General features: G+C 23.1%; 4 protein-coding genes across 7 annotated transcripts in view; 2 read left to right on the top strand and 2 right to left on the bottom strand.

Moving 5' to 3' along the window:
• Syx1a (syntaxin 1A) overlaps nucleotides 1–6,467 on the top strand; it is a 60,064-nt gene extending 53,597 nt beyond the window's left edge. Inside the window, exons 9-10 of the mRNA XM_074245735.1 lie at nucleotides 48–141; nucleotides 711–6,467. Coding sequence (XP_074101836.1) covers nucleotides 48–128 — 81 coding nt within the window. The 3' untranslated portion in view covers nucleotides 129–141; nucleotides 711–6,467. The remainder of the gene's footprint in view (nucleotides 1–47; nucleotides 142–710) is intronic.
• A 1,385-nt stretch (nucleotides 6,468–7,852) lies between these two features.
• On the bottom strand, nucleotides 7,853–10,196 carry LOC141529669 (uncharacterized). 2 transcript variants are annotated; one of them, XM_074246320.1, is made up of 8 exons: nucleotides 9,946–10,196; nucleotides 9,250–9,516; nucleotides 9,128–9,174; nucleotides 8,939–9,061; nucleotides 8,731–8,786; nucleotides 8,569–8,647; nucleotides 8,366–8,494; nucleotides 7,853–8,228 (listed from the first exon to the last, which is right to left on the bottom strand). In XM_074246320.1, exons 1-8 carry the CDS (start codon nucleotides 10,040–10,042, stop codon nucleotides 8,016–8,018), a joined length of 1,011 nt encoding a protein of 336 aa, XP_074102421.1. In that variant the 5' UTR covers nucleotides 10,043–10,196; the 3' UTR covers nucleotides 7,853–8,015. The 2 variants fall into 2 exon arrangements, with proteins under 2 accessions (XP_074102421.1, XP_074102419.1); XM_074246318.1 differs by having other exon boundaries at nucleotides 9,128–9,516; nucleotides 9,946–10,191.
• Nucleotides 10,197–10,483: 287 nt separating this feature from the next.
• LOC141529670 (protein dpy-30 homolog) lies at nucleotides 10,484–11,662 on the bottom strand. Of its 3 annotated transcripts, XM_074246322.1 has the most exons (4): nucleotides 11,522–11,662; nucleotides 11,322–11,443; nucleotides 11,133–11,206; nucleotides 10,484–11,042 (listed from the first exon to the last, which is right to left on the bottom strand). In XM_074246322.1, the coding sequence occupies exons 2-4, from the start codon at nucleotides 11,359–11,361 to the stop codon at nucleotides 10,800–10,802; spliced, it is 357 nt and encodes a 118-aa protein (XP_074102423.1). In that variant the 5' UTR covers nucleotides 11,362–11,443; nucleotides 11,522–11,662; the 3' UTR covers nucleotides 10,484–10,799. The 3 variants fall into 3 exon arrangements, with proteins under 3 accessions (XP_074102423.1, XP_074102424.1, XP_074102422.1); XM_074246323.1 differs by having other exon boundaries at nucleotides 11,163–11,206; nucleotides 11,322–11,650; XM_074246321.1 differs by having other exon boundaries at nucleotides 11,322–11,650.
• A 109-nt stretch (nucleotides 11,663–11,771) lies between these two features.
• Park (E3 ubiquitin-protein ligase parkin) lies at nucleotides 11,772–14,659 on the top strand. Its single transcript, XM_074246317.1, has 8 exons — nucleotides 11,772–11,877; nucleotides 12,140–12,435; nucleotides 12,631–12,829; nucleotides 12,907–13,246; nucleotides 13,630–13,831; nucleotides 13,906–14,190; nucleotides 14,263–14,347; nucleotides 14,409–14,659. Exons 2-8 carry the CDS (start codon nucleotides 12,178–12,180, stop codon nucleotides 14,516–14,518), a joined length of 1,479 nt encoding a protein of 492 aa, XP_074102418.1. The 5' UTR covers nucleotides 11,772–11,877; nucleotides 12,140–12,177; the 3' UTR covers nucleotides 14,519–14,659.
• The last annotated feature ends 50 nt before the right edge of the window (nucleotides 14,660–14,709 follow it).

The following is a 14,709-nucleotide window of genomic DNA, read 5'->3' on the forward strand; positions in this document are numbered from 1 at the left end:
TATATTTATAATAACAATGTTTAAATGTCTGTTATTGCCACGAGTAGAAGAAGATCATGATCATGATTTGCCTTGCTATTCTTGCCGTTATTGTTGCCACTACTATTGGTGGATACTTCGGACTGTGAACACCTAAACTAGGTAACTTTTTAATATTTATTTATTTATTTATTCATAAAAATAAGGAATTTTATTTTTTTTAAATAACGCTGAATTTTTTTGCTTGGTTCACTTTTAAAAAATGTTATCTCGAGTTTAATATCTTCACTTTAGAATTGTAGAATATTGATCTTTATTTTTTGTATTATTTATCAGCTTCAATGGATATGAATTTCAATTTTTATTTCTTCTTTTTATGACTTTAATTATTTTACTCGTTGTCTTTTTATAAAGATCTGCATATTCCTTTCAGTAAAAAAAATAAACTCTTTTTTTTTGTTTAACAATTTAAAGATATTTAATTTTCAATAATCATATTGAAGATTTAAAAAAAAATTTTTTTTCTATTTCTTCCCTTCTTAATTGCAAAAAAAAAAAATTATTATTTAATTTTGGTAAATTTATTTAATAAAATACTTGTAAAAAAAAAATTCACCTTCTTTATAATAAAATTACTTGCAAATAAAAAAATTCATCTTCATTATAATAAAATTACTTGTAAGAAGAAAAAATAAAAATGATTAATAACTAATTATAATTAATAATTACAGGGAAGTTCACGAACAACGAGATCAAACGAAGAGCAACAAACGTCTGGTTAATCAAGTGCGCTTCGTTTGTTCTCAATACGTTGTATCACACTTATAACAATAATAATAATAATTATATTAATAATAAAAAATCGTCTGGCACGCCGATGAGTAACAATTCACTGTTACAATTTAAATCATACAGCAAGGTGATCATTACACCTCATTACCATTATAATATTCATAACAGTAATAATAATAAAATTAATATAAATAATAATTATAACTATAATACTAATAATAGTGACATTATTCACATAATCACTGTCATAACAATCATTATCAGTAGGTCATGATTAAAAAAAACCATTGCACCTTCATTAAGTCGAAAATCGCTGCCCGTAATTTTATTTGAAGAGAAAAAAAAATTACAATTTTTTTTTAGAGTCGTAATTTTTATTTAAAGTAATAATAATCATGATTATTTTAATTGTTACTGTAATATTCGATTTAATTAATTGAATTAATATTAATTGAAGTACTAATCAAGTATTCGAAAGTCGATTTAATTAAATTAAACAAGAAGCGACGTTAATGAGTTACGACACAGTGAAATAAACATAATTAGATTTTTATTATTATTATTACTAATTAAAAATAGTCCATCATTAAAAAATAATCATTTAGCTGGTCGGTACTTGAAGCATAAGTTAATTGAAAATTAAAAATTAAATAAATCATTTAATTAAGAGTATAGAAGAAATGAGAAGAGTATTTAAAATAACGAAATAATAGAAGAGCATTACTATGAGGCAGAATCACGTATAGTTAATAATTATTAATTTTAATTACAATTATAAATATAAATAAATGAAAAATGGAAAAAAAAAAAATATTGTCGATTAATATGAACGTAAAGTTAAATAGCAAATGATATTATGCATTTTGCTGCAGCAATAATAAGTATAATAGGTGTTACTGGAAGTATTTAATGGTTAATAATTATTGTGGTAAATCTTACTATTAATTTTGTTTTAAATAAATAATAAATAAATAAATTTATCAATTTATACACTCGCGTTTACATATCACTTATGTACTGCGCGGTGTAATTATTAATATTTATTATTATTGAATCATATATGTATAGTTAGGCATCGCGATAATTAAATAATAATTGAGAATAATGAAATTACTATTATTGTTGTTATTATTATCACTATTAATTAATAATATTGATGATGATAATAATAATTGTAATTGGCAGCCTATTGATTAATAATAATATAGCCAATAAAGTGTAATGTTAATAAAAATAAGTTAAATGTTTTATCGAGTACGAAAGTTGGCAAGTATATGCAGATTATAAATTGTTTAATTGACATATATATATGTATATGGTAATTAATATTTAATTAATTACTTATACTTAAATCATTTATTATATATTGTACAGAACTCAGTGTAATTGTAATTGTTAGTTTAGGTAGCTACGTTATCTATTACCTTCAGTAATTAAATTCAAAATATATTCAATAAATTTAAACTTTTAATCTCTTTCATGACTTACCGCTATTTGTTACGAGTATTTGTATTATTTTGTTTAAAAGAAGAAAAATTGGAATGATATTTTATGTTTGTAATTTTTGTTAGATTGTTTATAAAAAATAAATTATTATTTTTTAAGCATATTGTAAAACTACACGGAAAGAATAAGATGACACTGGATATCATCCCAGATTATACTGAGTGAAAAAAATTTTTAGATAGTAGCTAGTATAATCCAGATTACAATGAGTATAATCCAGATATCACGCAGTATAATCTAGATTTTTTTAGTTATTATCTGAAATTTTTTTTTTTACCACAGATATCACTGAGTATAATCTGGGATGATATCCAGTGTCATCTTGTTCTTTCTGTGTATTAGATTATTTGTATTTTATTGAAAAAATATTGTGGGGTATGGTGCATTAAATAATTTTTTTTATTTTAGTTTTTAATAATAATTGTAAAATTTTTTTTTTATAAATTTCTTAAAGATTTATTGAGTATATTTTTTTTATTTATATTTTTTTACGTATAAATTTGAACGAAAAATATAAAAATAAGATGTAAATATGCACCATATCCATACTTTAAATTGAAATTGATACAAAACTATCAAAGAAAAATGCAGAGATACAAATTTATAAAGGATTAAATTTTCTGAAAAAAACGTTGATATATTCTTCAACAAAAAACCAATTTTAACGCGCTATAATCACAAGCTTAAAAAAGTTCAATCAACAATTAAAATTAAAATACTTTGACTGGAAGTATATTGCAAATTGGAGATTAAGTAAAAATATATTTTTTTTACAAAAATTTTAATCCTCTGTAATTAGTATCCGTACATTTTTTTTTTTTTTTTTAAAATTGAAAATACCCGGTACATGTATTATACAGATAAATTAACGATAAACAATTAAAATTTTGCGTCACTGACAGTTATTCCAATTAAAGCATATAAATATAGAATCTCATGAAATCGATTAAACAGAGAATATGTGAATATAATTACAATTATGCAATTATAGCTATAAAACATCTCTGTAATGTAATTGTATGAAGAAGACAAAACAAAACATAAAAAATTTTATTGAAAAACGAGAATGGAAATTTTGAATTTACAGAAATTAAAGAATTATTAATGATGAAGAACTTGATTAATAATAAATAATAATTTGATAATGAGTTGATTAATTCTTGTAAAAGTGCGTTACTATACAGATTGCAGCGGTGATACTAATTATATTAAAGCAAGCAATTGCATAAGCTTTCTCGGTGTTCATTAAAATAAATAAGCTTACCTAAATAAATAAACTAAAAGAAAAAAAATAATAATTAAAGTGGGTAATGTATCTCTATATTAATGTTGTATAGGATCTGTCAAGGATAATTATTGAAAAAAATAAATATTTAAAAATAATTGCCTACAATATTTAATTTAACAATTAAAGAGAATAAATCTCCATTTTTTTGCTTTAATTTTTTTAAAATGAAATTTTTTAAGTGAAAAACAAAAATTTATTCTCTTGTACGTAATTTTAGATAAATACAATATTTTAGATAGAGAGCACATTTATTTTACTAACTATACAATCAATGATCATCATAATATAATTAATAAATATTATAATTATTTATTATTATTATTTTAATACTGTAAATTATTGAATGTAAAAAATGAATTAATCTATAAATTGAATAAAGTACACAATTGAGTATATGAATTATTTATTTATTATCAATTATTATTTTTACTGTTCATGCAATTAATTAATTCAATATTTGTTTAATTAATTAATAATGTACTTTATTCAATTATTGAAATAAGAGCAATTTTTCACTCTCCAAAAAATTGATGTGTGTAATAATAATGAATTATAATAAAAAACTAGTCAGGCGTAGAAATAAGCATTAATAATTAAATAAAAAATTGAAAAAAAAAAAAAAAAAAAAAAAAAAAAATTAGCGTAGCTTAGGCAATCTTCATTAAATAGGAATTGAGAGAAAAAAAAACTTTATTTAAAATATTACTTTCTTATCAATTAGATTTAATAAGTAAAACAATAATGAATTATAAATATTAAATAATAATAATAATAATAATAAAATAATGTTATATGATATTTATTGATATTGATATATAATTAGAAGTGCACAATCGACTGTGTATTAACGAGTTTGGCCTAAACTTCATTCGTTGAGGTTGACTCTGCTCTAGTGCCATTGCCTTGTATTCAGTTTCATTATCCTCAATATTTAGTTGTGCGAAATTTCACTTTATTTAATACAGTATAATTACTATTCAAGCAGTACACTAATTAAATTAATTATTCATTGCTCTGTGTATTGATAATTCAGATAATGAAAATTGATAATTGAAAATAATAATTTGAAAAAATTTTCTTCTCTAAAAAAATCTTGATTTATTAATTCTATTTTAAGTTTTATAATTACACCACTAAAAAAATTTTTATTAAAATTTTAAAAGCGTTTATTCGCTAATTTAAATTGGAAAAAAAAAAATTGATTTTAAAAACGGGTATTTGGAAGATTGTCTTCCTAATAAAATAATGTAAAAAAAAAAATTTAGTGAAGAAATATAAAATTTATAAAAAATTTAATTGAGGTTTAAATTACTGTAACAGTAATATATAATTATTAATTAATAAAATTATCGAGGATAAATAATTTTAAAGAGCACAGAATTCAACCTCGACCTTTATTAAATAATTATTGTTGTTATTATTGATAATTAATTGCATTTAATTATATTATATTAATATGCATACAGAAATGTGCAATTTTTATTATTTAAAAAAAAAAAAAAAAAAGAAAGAAAGAAAGAAAAAAAAAAGAAAATAAATGAATAGATAAATGTTTGATTATTCGATTAAATAATTAATTGGCATTGCTGAAACGCAACTCATCTGCATTTTTGTATATTTGAATAATGAAATTTATTTAATAATTATTGGAATTTTATTAATCGTAAAATGGGTTTAATAAATTATAAATAATAAATGTGTACAATAATAAATGAAAAAAAAAAAAATTACAATTAGTAAATTAAAGTGTGATAATTACAACACGACATTAAATAAACATCAAAAATGTAAATGGGTCGTGTTACAACTGTGCAATTATTAAAAGAAAAAAAAAATTAATTAATTAATAACGAAACTAACAACATATTTTAAAGATCTATTTCAATATCCTTATGATCGTCAATTTCACTTTAAATTAAACTCAGTACGTATAAAAAAAGAAAAAAAAATAAACAATTTTTTAATTAATTAAATTTACTAATTACGGGGGAAATAAATAGAAAATGGTGAAGATAGCACTCGGCATTATTGCGACAAAGTGAGATTATTGATAATTAATTAAAATAATAATAAAAAAAAAAATTTACTTAAATGTAGCAAATTATTAAATCTAAAAATAATAAACAACAAGCATTTTAAAATACGAGTACTTTTTATTGTAGGATATTACTAGGAAGAAATAAATAATAATAAAAATTATAATGTATGAAAAAAAAAAAAAATAAATAAATAAATCAATTGTGTTTTCTGCCTAAATAATTACGTGTCGTAAATTATAATTATTTATTATTAATTTTTTAAATATTAAGTAAAAATATTAATAAAAAAAAATAAATAAAAAATCAATACAATACTGTACAAAGTTGGCAATAATATTAAGTACCTTCCATAATCATTACTTCGCTTTCAGCAATTGTATATCAAGCATATCAGAATAAAAGATATGACTTTGCTATCTACTAATTAATTAACTATCTTTATCGATAATAATTCAGCTTATTAATCAGCAGGAAGATATATATTAATAAAAAAATTCCTGTCTAGGTGACAAGACTCTAAAAAAAAAAAAGAAAAAAAAAGTATAAATTCACCGCATTGTTTAATCAGAGGCAACGCTTTGAGTATTTAATAAGCCCGCGTTAATATTAATATTAATTATAATTATCAAATAAATTACCACATGTTGAGTCAATGGGTATGATTATGGTAGACAGTATGTGATTTTATTCTATTATTATCATTATAATTATTATTATTATATATAAATATATATTAAAAAACTGTGCCCTTTCTAAAATGTGTAATCTGCACAAAGAAGACGATAAAGAAGAACAAGTGCGTAGTTTATAAATTCAAAATTGCAAATAACAAGCTGAAGATATTAAATTTCTCTACCAAGTTATACTAGATGTAGTTTATTTAAATGAACCATTACGACGATTAATTAAAAGTTTATGAAATATTAAGGATAGAAGTATAAAATTGTTTACGTATCAAACTGGCAGGCCTTTGGAGATACTATTGTTCATTTGTAACAATCATATCAATTTATGTAGCTTAAAATAAATTAAACTTCAGTAGTTTACTTTATAAACTATCATCAATCATTTCTTCACTTATAAAAAAATAATTAAAAATTCGGTTCTGTAGAAATTATTATTCTTCTTTTTTTAACATTCATTAATAATGATTAAATATAATTATTATTAATTATAAATGTTAAGAAGCTATTACTGTGCTATATTTACTAAACTATAAGAAGAATATACGCGCATAAAATAGCTTTTAATCAAACAATGTGTGAATAAAAATAAAAAAATAATTGTGTAAAATAGAATTTATGATAAATAGTTTTATGTATTTAATTAGTTAACTAGTTAATCATTTAAAATTTTTAAATTGTGAGTAAATACAAACAATAATTATCCTTAAAGGCGCCGGTCAGTTTGATCGTACACTTACCGGGAAGAAAAGATACGGCAATTAAGCAAGTTAATAATTATTAATTAAAAGTTAAGGATTTAATGGCAGAAATAAAAATCGAAACATTGATTAATAAATAAAATAAAATAAATCACTTGTTAATGTACAATTATATTCTTTTACGTTATTACTTACCACTATGAAATATATTCAGATAGTTCAGTGTATATTTTACATTATATATAGTAGATATCTATTACGTTAATTTTATATTTATAATTCATTGAAATATATTATATATATATATATATATATATATATATATATATATATATATATATATATATATATATATATATATATATATATATACATACATATGCATATATATTTAATAAAATAATAATATTAATATGTAAAATATCAGAATATTATATCACTGATTAAATTTTGAATGATAAATGAAAATTAAAATAAAAATTTAAAAAATACTCATTTATTTTTTTAATTATTATTAATGAATTTCCTGATTATTATTATTATTATTATTAGCAACCTTGTGAACTATAAATAAATAAAATTTTTCTTTATTAGATAATGACTTTTGTTTACTTTTATTTTTTTTCTCTAAATAATAAATAAAAATTTTTTGTTTATCACTTATTTAATAGACTAATTAAATTACTGGGTTAATAATATAGAAATTAGTTTTGTTCCTGTAATATCCAAAAAATTTAATAGTTTGTTTACATATTTTACGGTGTCAAAATTAAATTAAATTTTTTCTAATCTCCAAATTTACAAAACTTTCAGTATACTGAACCTTGATAATTCTAAAATTGTAAAAATAATTTTTAAATATAATTAATTGTAAATATATGTTATCATAGATATATTTAATTAATTAAATAAATTATTTACATAAAAATAAAAGCTATATACCGGATGAGTTTGTAAATTATCAAATAATTATTAAGTTTTAGTAGTAATGAAAATATAAATAATGTCAATGAAAATAATTAAGCAATTACATTATTACTACACTGTCTAATGGGCATAACTTGGAATCATTTTCATCTGATACTATTTTAGCTTTCTGTATTAATCCTTCATTAAATTCACCATCCTTTGGAGTAGTTTCAGCTCCGTGAAGAGCTTTGGTAAGGATAAAATTTTTAACAATGTAAGGATTTATGGTTGACATTGTTAATCGACAGCCCCACGTCACTAATGCAAATGGCTGTAAAATAATTATTAATTAGTTAATCATATTAATTTATTTATTTTTTTATTATTATTATTATTATTATTATTATTATTATTATTATTTAAAATGTCAATAGTCAACTGAGAATTTAAAAATAAACTAATATATACCCGCGCTTCATCTAATTCAGCATACGGTGTTATAACATGTCGTCGTAAACACTGAGTTACTAGTTTTCTTAATAAATTAACTTGATTTTTGTTGGCACATGGATGATAAAGCATCACGACTGCTCCATGCTGTAATAATATTGATTATTAATTTAATTTGTGATATAATTAAAAAAAAATAAAAAATAAAAAATAAACCATACTTCAAGACTATGAATCCATCGCTGCTTTGGTACAAATTTATATTCACCATAAACTGGCCAAACTGACCGATGGGTTCCACTTTAAAATTTAAATAATACAAATAATTAAATAGATAAATAATTAGATTATAAAATTAAATAAATAAATAAATAAATACATACTACATGGGAATTTTATCATAATAATCTATAGATTCATTCATGCATGCATGACGAGCCTGAAATATAAATTTTGATGTTAATGATTTATAACTTTGCTTTTATGATTAAAAAAAATAAAAAATAAAATTAAATTAAAACCACGAGCTCGCATTTCCTGGAAATGATTCTCAGAAAACAGTAACTCTTATGATTAAAGTAATTTACTGACACTGTATAATTTGGGTATTTTCTCACAATACAATTCAGGGTGTATCTCATCACTGGGTATTATTTTTCTACTGAAACATGTGTAATTTATCGGTGAACCATCCCAGTCGACTTCCAGAAGATTCTGTAATTTATTTCATTAATTTAATAATAATTAAAAAGATTAAAGTAATAAAAATATGATAAATACTTTTCCGTCATCACATTTAGGAATTTTTCCCATTTGTATATTATGATCTGAAAAATGATTAACATCAGAATCAGCAACAGGAATCGGAATCGCTTTGGAATCTTTATCAGGCATCCATCTACCTGTCCAATTATCCAATTCGGATTTCAGTGGACTATCCGAGTTTTTTATATTTGGGTTCTTGTTTGTGTTAGAACTATCTTTGTCAGGCATCCATCTACCAGTCCAATTATCTAATTCATATTTCAGTGGATTGTCAACATTTCTTATATTATTATTCTGGTATTCTGTCTTGTCATTGCTGTAATAGGGACGAGTGTTGATGTTGTCTTGCTCCAAAATATGTTTTCTAAGGCCTAGTATGTCCTGTAAATTATTACTTTGTCTCTCTAGAAAAATTGGTTAAAAAAATTAATTTACTAATGACAATTGTTTTGATGATAATTTTTAGCAGTCATTTGACCATTTTTTAATTTTATTTAACAAACAAATTTGTTCTAAAAAATTATATGACATTAAAGTTAGCTGTCAATTGACAATTTTTATATTTTCTTTAACAAAAAAATGATTTTTAATTTATTAAAATTTCTACAAGTCCATTTTTTTTAATAATTTTTTTTGCTATAATTTATTTGCTAAAAAAATTAAAACAATGTCATAAAATTATTTGAAAAAAATTGCATCTTTAATTTCTTTAAATTTCTACATGTCAATTTTTTTTTGCACTAATTTATTTCTTAAAAAAATTCTAAAAATTATCAAGTATCTGCTATTTTAATTTTCATTGATAATTTGTGAAATCATAGAACAATACACACCGACAATATCATGGTAATTATAGTTGTATCCGAAAACAAATAAATTGACATTAACACTGTTGTAAAATAATAGTATAAAAATAAATTGACTAATCATTATTACTTTGTAAATTAAATTGATTGGAAAAAATAATTTTTTAATATTACATGTGTTGTGTTAAATATTAATCAACATGTTATACTAAAACATTTTTTTTTTTATACACGTAGGTAGTATTTTTTAATGATGTGAATGTCCATTACATACATACTTATATAGCTACAAAATGCAAGCGTGTTTACATATATACACGCATGCGTGTAGAATATTTCTTGCGCGTGGGTAAATGCGCAATAATTTAAAAAATTTTTTTTAAATTATTTGTCGGAATTAAATTAAATAATAATTCACGTCCTTATGGCACCCAGAAACCACAAGGGCGTATAATAAAAATTCTGTTTTTTTTTTAAGTCCAAAAAAATTTATAAGAATTATAAGTTATAAGATTGGCAGTAAAATTCACGTTATATAAAAAAAAAAATTAATTAAATTCAGTAATTTTTAATTAAGAAAAATTTATTCGCAAAAATGATGTATATATATATATATAATCTAAACCACAAAAAATTTATAAAATCGTTCATTATAAAAATTAATCAGTTGGAGTAAATATTTTACGCATCACAATGTCTTTATGTATATATATTTATATAAACAATTTTTATTTTTATTAGCTGTTTATTACCAGTTATAATAATTACCTTCATTTAGAGAGTTGTATTATAAGAAGACGTTTAGTTTTACTATAACAATATAAATAAGTTTGTGTGTAAGTATATTATTAAAAATTTAACGTGTATTTTTATCAATTTAATTATTGACTAGCTGGTGGCGAGTCACTGTTGTCATACTGGCTTTTATTTTTTTGGAGGTAGTTAGCAAGATAATTTATCGGGTCCTCGGGTCGTTCCTTGGCTAAACTCGAGAGTGCTTGCAGCAATATAGGTACCACCGTTTGGTCTAGGTACTGCCTTGTCGGTAGTGATTGAATTTCAACTCGGGATTTTTTTTGTGCTGATCCGGATAATTCTGACTCTTTGTCTGCTCCAATTCTTTTCTATTAAATTATATTTAAATAATCACATTAATAATTTTAATATTCAATCAAAATACTCAATAATGAGTTGAAATAAATTACAAGACATACATGTCCACTTTCGGAGTTTGAATTACTCACAGTCTGACTTGGCACTGCTTCAGTACGTTCTTCCGTTGTGTTTTCTATAAAAAATTATAAATTATTAATTAATTCAACTTTTAATCATGCGGATAAAATTATTAGATAATATTTATACGATAAATATTAATTAATAAAAATATTTTTTAAAAAAATTACCAGCTCCAGACGCCATTTTCAGCAAATTAAATAAAAACATACAATGATATTAACAATTGAAGAAATAAATGTCTCTTGTAACTTTATAAAATATATATTTATTTTTAATTATCTTTATATATCTATAAATATTATTAATTTGTCATTCGTAAAAAGACATTCTCCGAATATAACCTCTAACACAAAATGATATTACTTACAAACTTCAAGTTATTTATTTGCTTCAAAAAAATATTTATTTATATTCATTTAATTTAATTATTTTAATGATAAATTCAATTTTTATTTATAAATTAATTTATTAAATGATTTTGTTTCGGAGTGCAATTGTTTATTCTAAAATTACGTCAACTATAAACTACTGTGTAGTGTGTTAAATGACACACTTGTAAATATATAAGAGTTTATATAAAATATCTGGGCGCTATATTTATTCCAATATGTATACATAAAAACTCACCTTGAGGTTTTATAATTTTATATTTATTTACATACATTGATGAATTATTTTATTTATTTAGTTATCTGTAATTATTAGGAACTAATAAATATTTTGGTAAGAAATTATTGTTTAAATAATTATCATTTTTAATTTTATAAGTTTTGAATAATACTGAAGTTAGCAGCTAGCTATTAATTTACAAAATTTTTTTAATAAATTAATTACAATAAAAAAAATGCTTCTAAAAATTTTCACTTGTAATTTTTATTAATTTTCACATGTGAAACTTTTTATTAAAAAATTTTTAATGTCTGTCAATTTCAGTATTATAGTTTTGATTGTTAAAAAAATAATTTAATTGAGGATATTTTTACAGCTGATTTAGCAATGACCAATTTATAAATAAACAAAACAATGAATTTTTTATTGTCAATAATTAGAAACGCAATAATAAAAATGTTGGAACTAATATGGTTTGGTAAACGAAAAATTACAAATTCATTGAGTATTTACATAAAAACAAATACTGGAAACACTCTGACAGTTGATTTGGATCCAAAGTGGGATATAAAAAATGTCAAAGAAATATTGGCACCGCAGATGGGAATGCCAGCTGAAGATATTAAAATAATATTTGCTGGCAAGGAATTACATAATTCTACAATTATTGAGGTAAATAAAACTAAATAAAACAATAATAAAATTTGATAGTGAAATGGACAGTCATTACAAAATTTTTTTAGCATCATTTTATAGCAATGAAATTATTGCGAAAAAAAATTAATAAAAAAAAAATTCTAAAAATTTTCAGATGTGGGCTGACTTAATTTTTATTTTTCAGTATAACAAAAAATTTGAATGTTTTAGGAATGCGATTTGGGACAGCAGAGTATATTACATGCTGTAAAAGCACCTCGTAAAAATCGTAAACCTTTAAACACTGGTATCACACCGTCAATTGAAGAATTAGACGACGACACTGGTAGCAAACCAATGAATGAAACTCTCTCAGACCTTTCGCTTGATGAAATTAATGATCAATCGAAATCTAAACCCTTAAATCAAGGTTGTAAATGTAGTAAAAAATTTACAAAGCTTCAAAAGATGATTCATAATATTTAAAATATTTTATTTTACTTTTAGAAGAAAAGCGGGCTCATTTTTATATATTCTGCTCAGTACCCTGTAAGTCAGTAGAAGTAGGAAAATTACGAGTTCGGTGTGCACTTTGTGGTAGTGGAGCTGTCACTGTAGATCGTGACCCTCAGTCATGGCCAGATGTAATGCAGCCAAACCGTATTACCGTACATTGCGAAAACGATAATTGTCCGACAAGCGATTCAGATATACAAATCCCCTACGCTCAATTTTACTTCAAGTGTGCGAATCATCCTAGTAGAGGTGAAACTGATGAAGCGGTTCCGCTCTATCTTATTCGACCGAATCTCAGAAAAATTCCCTGTCTCGCTTGTACTGACGTAAGGTGCACTTGATTTTATAAAATCAGTTAATTTTTTTTTATTATGTAAAAGACCTAGTTATTGACACTGGCTTAGTTTTTGGACACTTAAAATTTTATTCTATTTAAAAAATTGAAATGTTTTTAAAAAACCAATTATCTTACCTTAAAACTTATAATTAAAAAATTATTTATATTATTATATTATTAATCACTATTTAATAAATCAAAATTTTATTTATTTATAGTTTACAAGTCACGGCAGTCCCATAGTGACTGCAACGGTGCTAGTACTTATGAATTTATTAGAATTGCTTTTTTCTTTTAATTAAAATAAAATTGCAAGTGTCAATAAATAGGCTTTTTACTTTAGTAAAATTTACCAATAATAGTTTTAATTCCAACAGAGAAACCGTTTTAGTATTTCCTTGCGAGGCAGCTCATGTAACTTGTCTAGAGTGCTTCAAAGAGTACTGCAGTATAAAGTTATCCGAACGTCAGTTTGATTTTGACCAGAGCACCGGTTATTACACATTAGCTTGTCCAGCGGGCTGTGATAATTCATACATACGAGAAATTCATCATTTCAGACTGCTAAAACCCGCTCAAGTAATTATTTTTTTTATTTATGTTAAATTGTACATTCTCACAAGAGATCTTTAGTTTTATAATTCTGTTGTCAGTATGATCAATATCAGCGCTTCGGAGCTGAAGAATACGTCCTCAGAGCTGGTGGCCTTCTGTGCCCACAGCCAGACTGCGGTATGGGAATAATTCCTCCAGCTCCAGATGAAAATTTCACTGAAGAAGACTGCAGGAAAATTCAGTGCGTCGGAGGATGTGGATACGTATTTTGTAAAAAATGTTTGCATGGTTATCATTTGGGAGACTGCGATACCCAGCAATCTATTACGTCCAGCTTTCAGTCACGGTCTGGTTATTCTGTAGATCCTGCGAGAGCTAAAGATGTAAAATTAATTTTTTTTTAATCATCATCATTATTTTTTACTCAACATTTTAATGTAAATTATTATTTTAAGGCTAAATGGGACGATGCAAGTACAAAAACAATTCAGAAGTCAACAAAACCTTGTCCTAAGTGTCGTACGCCCACTGAACGTGATGGTATTTATTTTTTTTTTTATACCAAAATTTAATATTTTTAATGAATTATTATTTTTTTCAGGTGGTTGTATGCACATGTTTTGCACACGTGCTGGTTGTAATTTTCAGTGGTGTTGGATGTGCCAAACCCCTTGGACTCGTGACTGCATGGGAAACCATTGGTTTGGATAACTGCAATCACAGTTCACCCATAAACTAATCTTTAATCATTAAAATAAAATATTATTTATATAATATATATATATTAATGTTTTAAAAATTTAATTATACAATAATAGCAAGTAATTTATTTTACTAAAGTTGTTAATTAAATGAAATTTATAATGATAATAAGAACAATTATTTATTGTTTTAATTATTTT

This window comes from Cotesia typhae, unplaced genomic scaffold (assembly GCF_013202065.1).
Source record: "Cotesia typhae breed Kobodo isofemale line unplaced genomic scaffold, CoteBio_Ctyphae contig_48, whole genome shotgun sequence".
In the NCBI taxonomy this organism is placed as follows: domain Eukaryota; kingdom Metazoa; phylum Arthropoda; class Insecta; order Hymenoptera; family Braconidae; genus Cotesia; species Cotesia typhae.

What these genes read in the sequence shown, in the direction of transcription:
- LOC141529669 (XM_074246318.1), bottom strand. Translation starts at nt 10,042, where the DNA reads ATGATTAGTCAATTTATTTTTATACTATTATTTTACAACAGTGTTAAT. An exon ending in TAATTACCATGATATTGTCG is followed by an intron (nt 9,517 to 9,945) that starts GTGTGTATTGTT and finishes CAATTTTTCTAG; the next exon opens with AGAGACAAAGTAATAATTTA. An exon ending in CTGAATTAGATGAAGCGCGG is followed by an intron (nt 8,229 to 8,365) that starts GTATATATTAGT and finishes ATTATTTTACAG; the next exon opens with CCATTTGCATTAGTGACGTG.
- Park (XM_074246317.1), top strand. Translation starts at nt 12,178, where the DNA reads ATGAATTTTTTATTGTCAATAATTAGAAACGCAATAATAAAAATGTTG. An exon ending in ATAATTCTACAATTATTGAG is followed by an intron (nt 12,436 to 12,630) that starts GTAAATAAAACT and finishes TGAATGTTTTAG; the next exon opens with GAATGCGATTTGGGACAGCA. An exon ending in CTCGCTTGTACTGACGTAAG is followed by an intron (nt 13,247 to 13,629) that starts GTGCACTTGATT and finishes TAATTCCAACAG; the next exon opens with AGAAACCGTTTTAGTATTTC.
- LOC141529670 (XM_074246322.1), bottom strand. Translation starts at nt 11,361, where the DNA reads ATGTTTTTATTTAATTTGCTGAAAATGGCGTCTGGAGCTG. An exon ending in GAAAATGGCGTCTGGAGCTG is followed by an intron (nt 11,207 to 11,321) that starts GTAATTTTTTTA and finishes AATTTTTTATAG; the next exon opens with AAAACACAACGGAAGAACGT. An exon ending in CAAACTCCGAAAGTGGACAT is followed by an intron (nt 11,043 to 11,132) that starts GTATGTCTTGTA and finishes ATAATTTAATAG; the next exon opens with AAAAGAATTGGAGCAGACAA.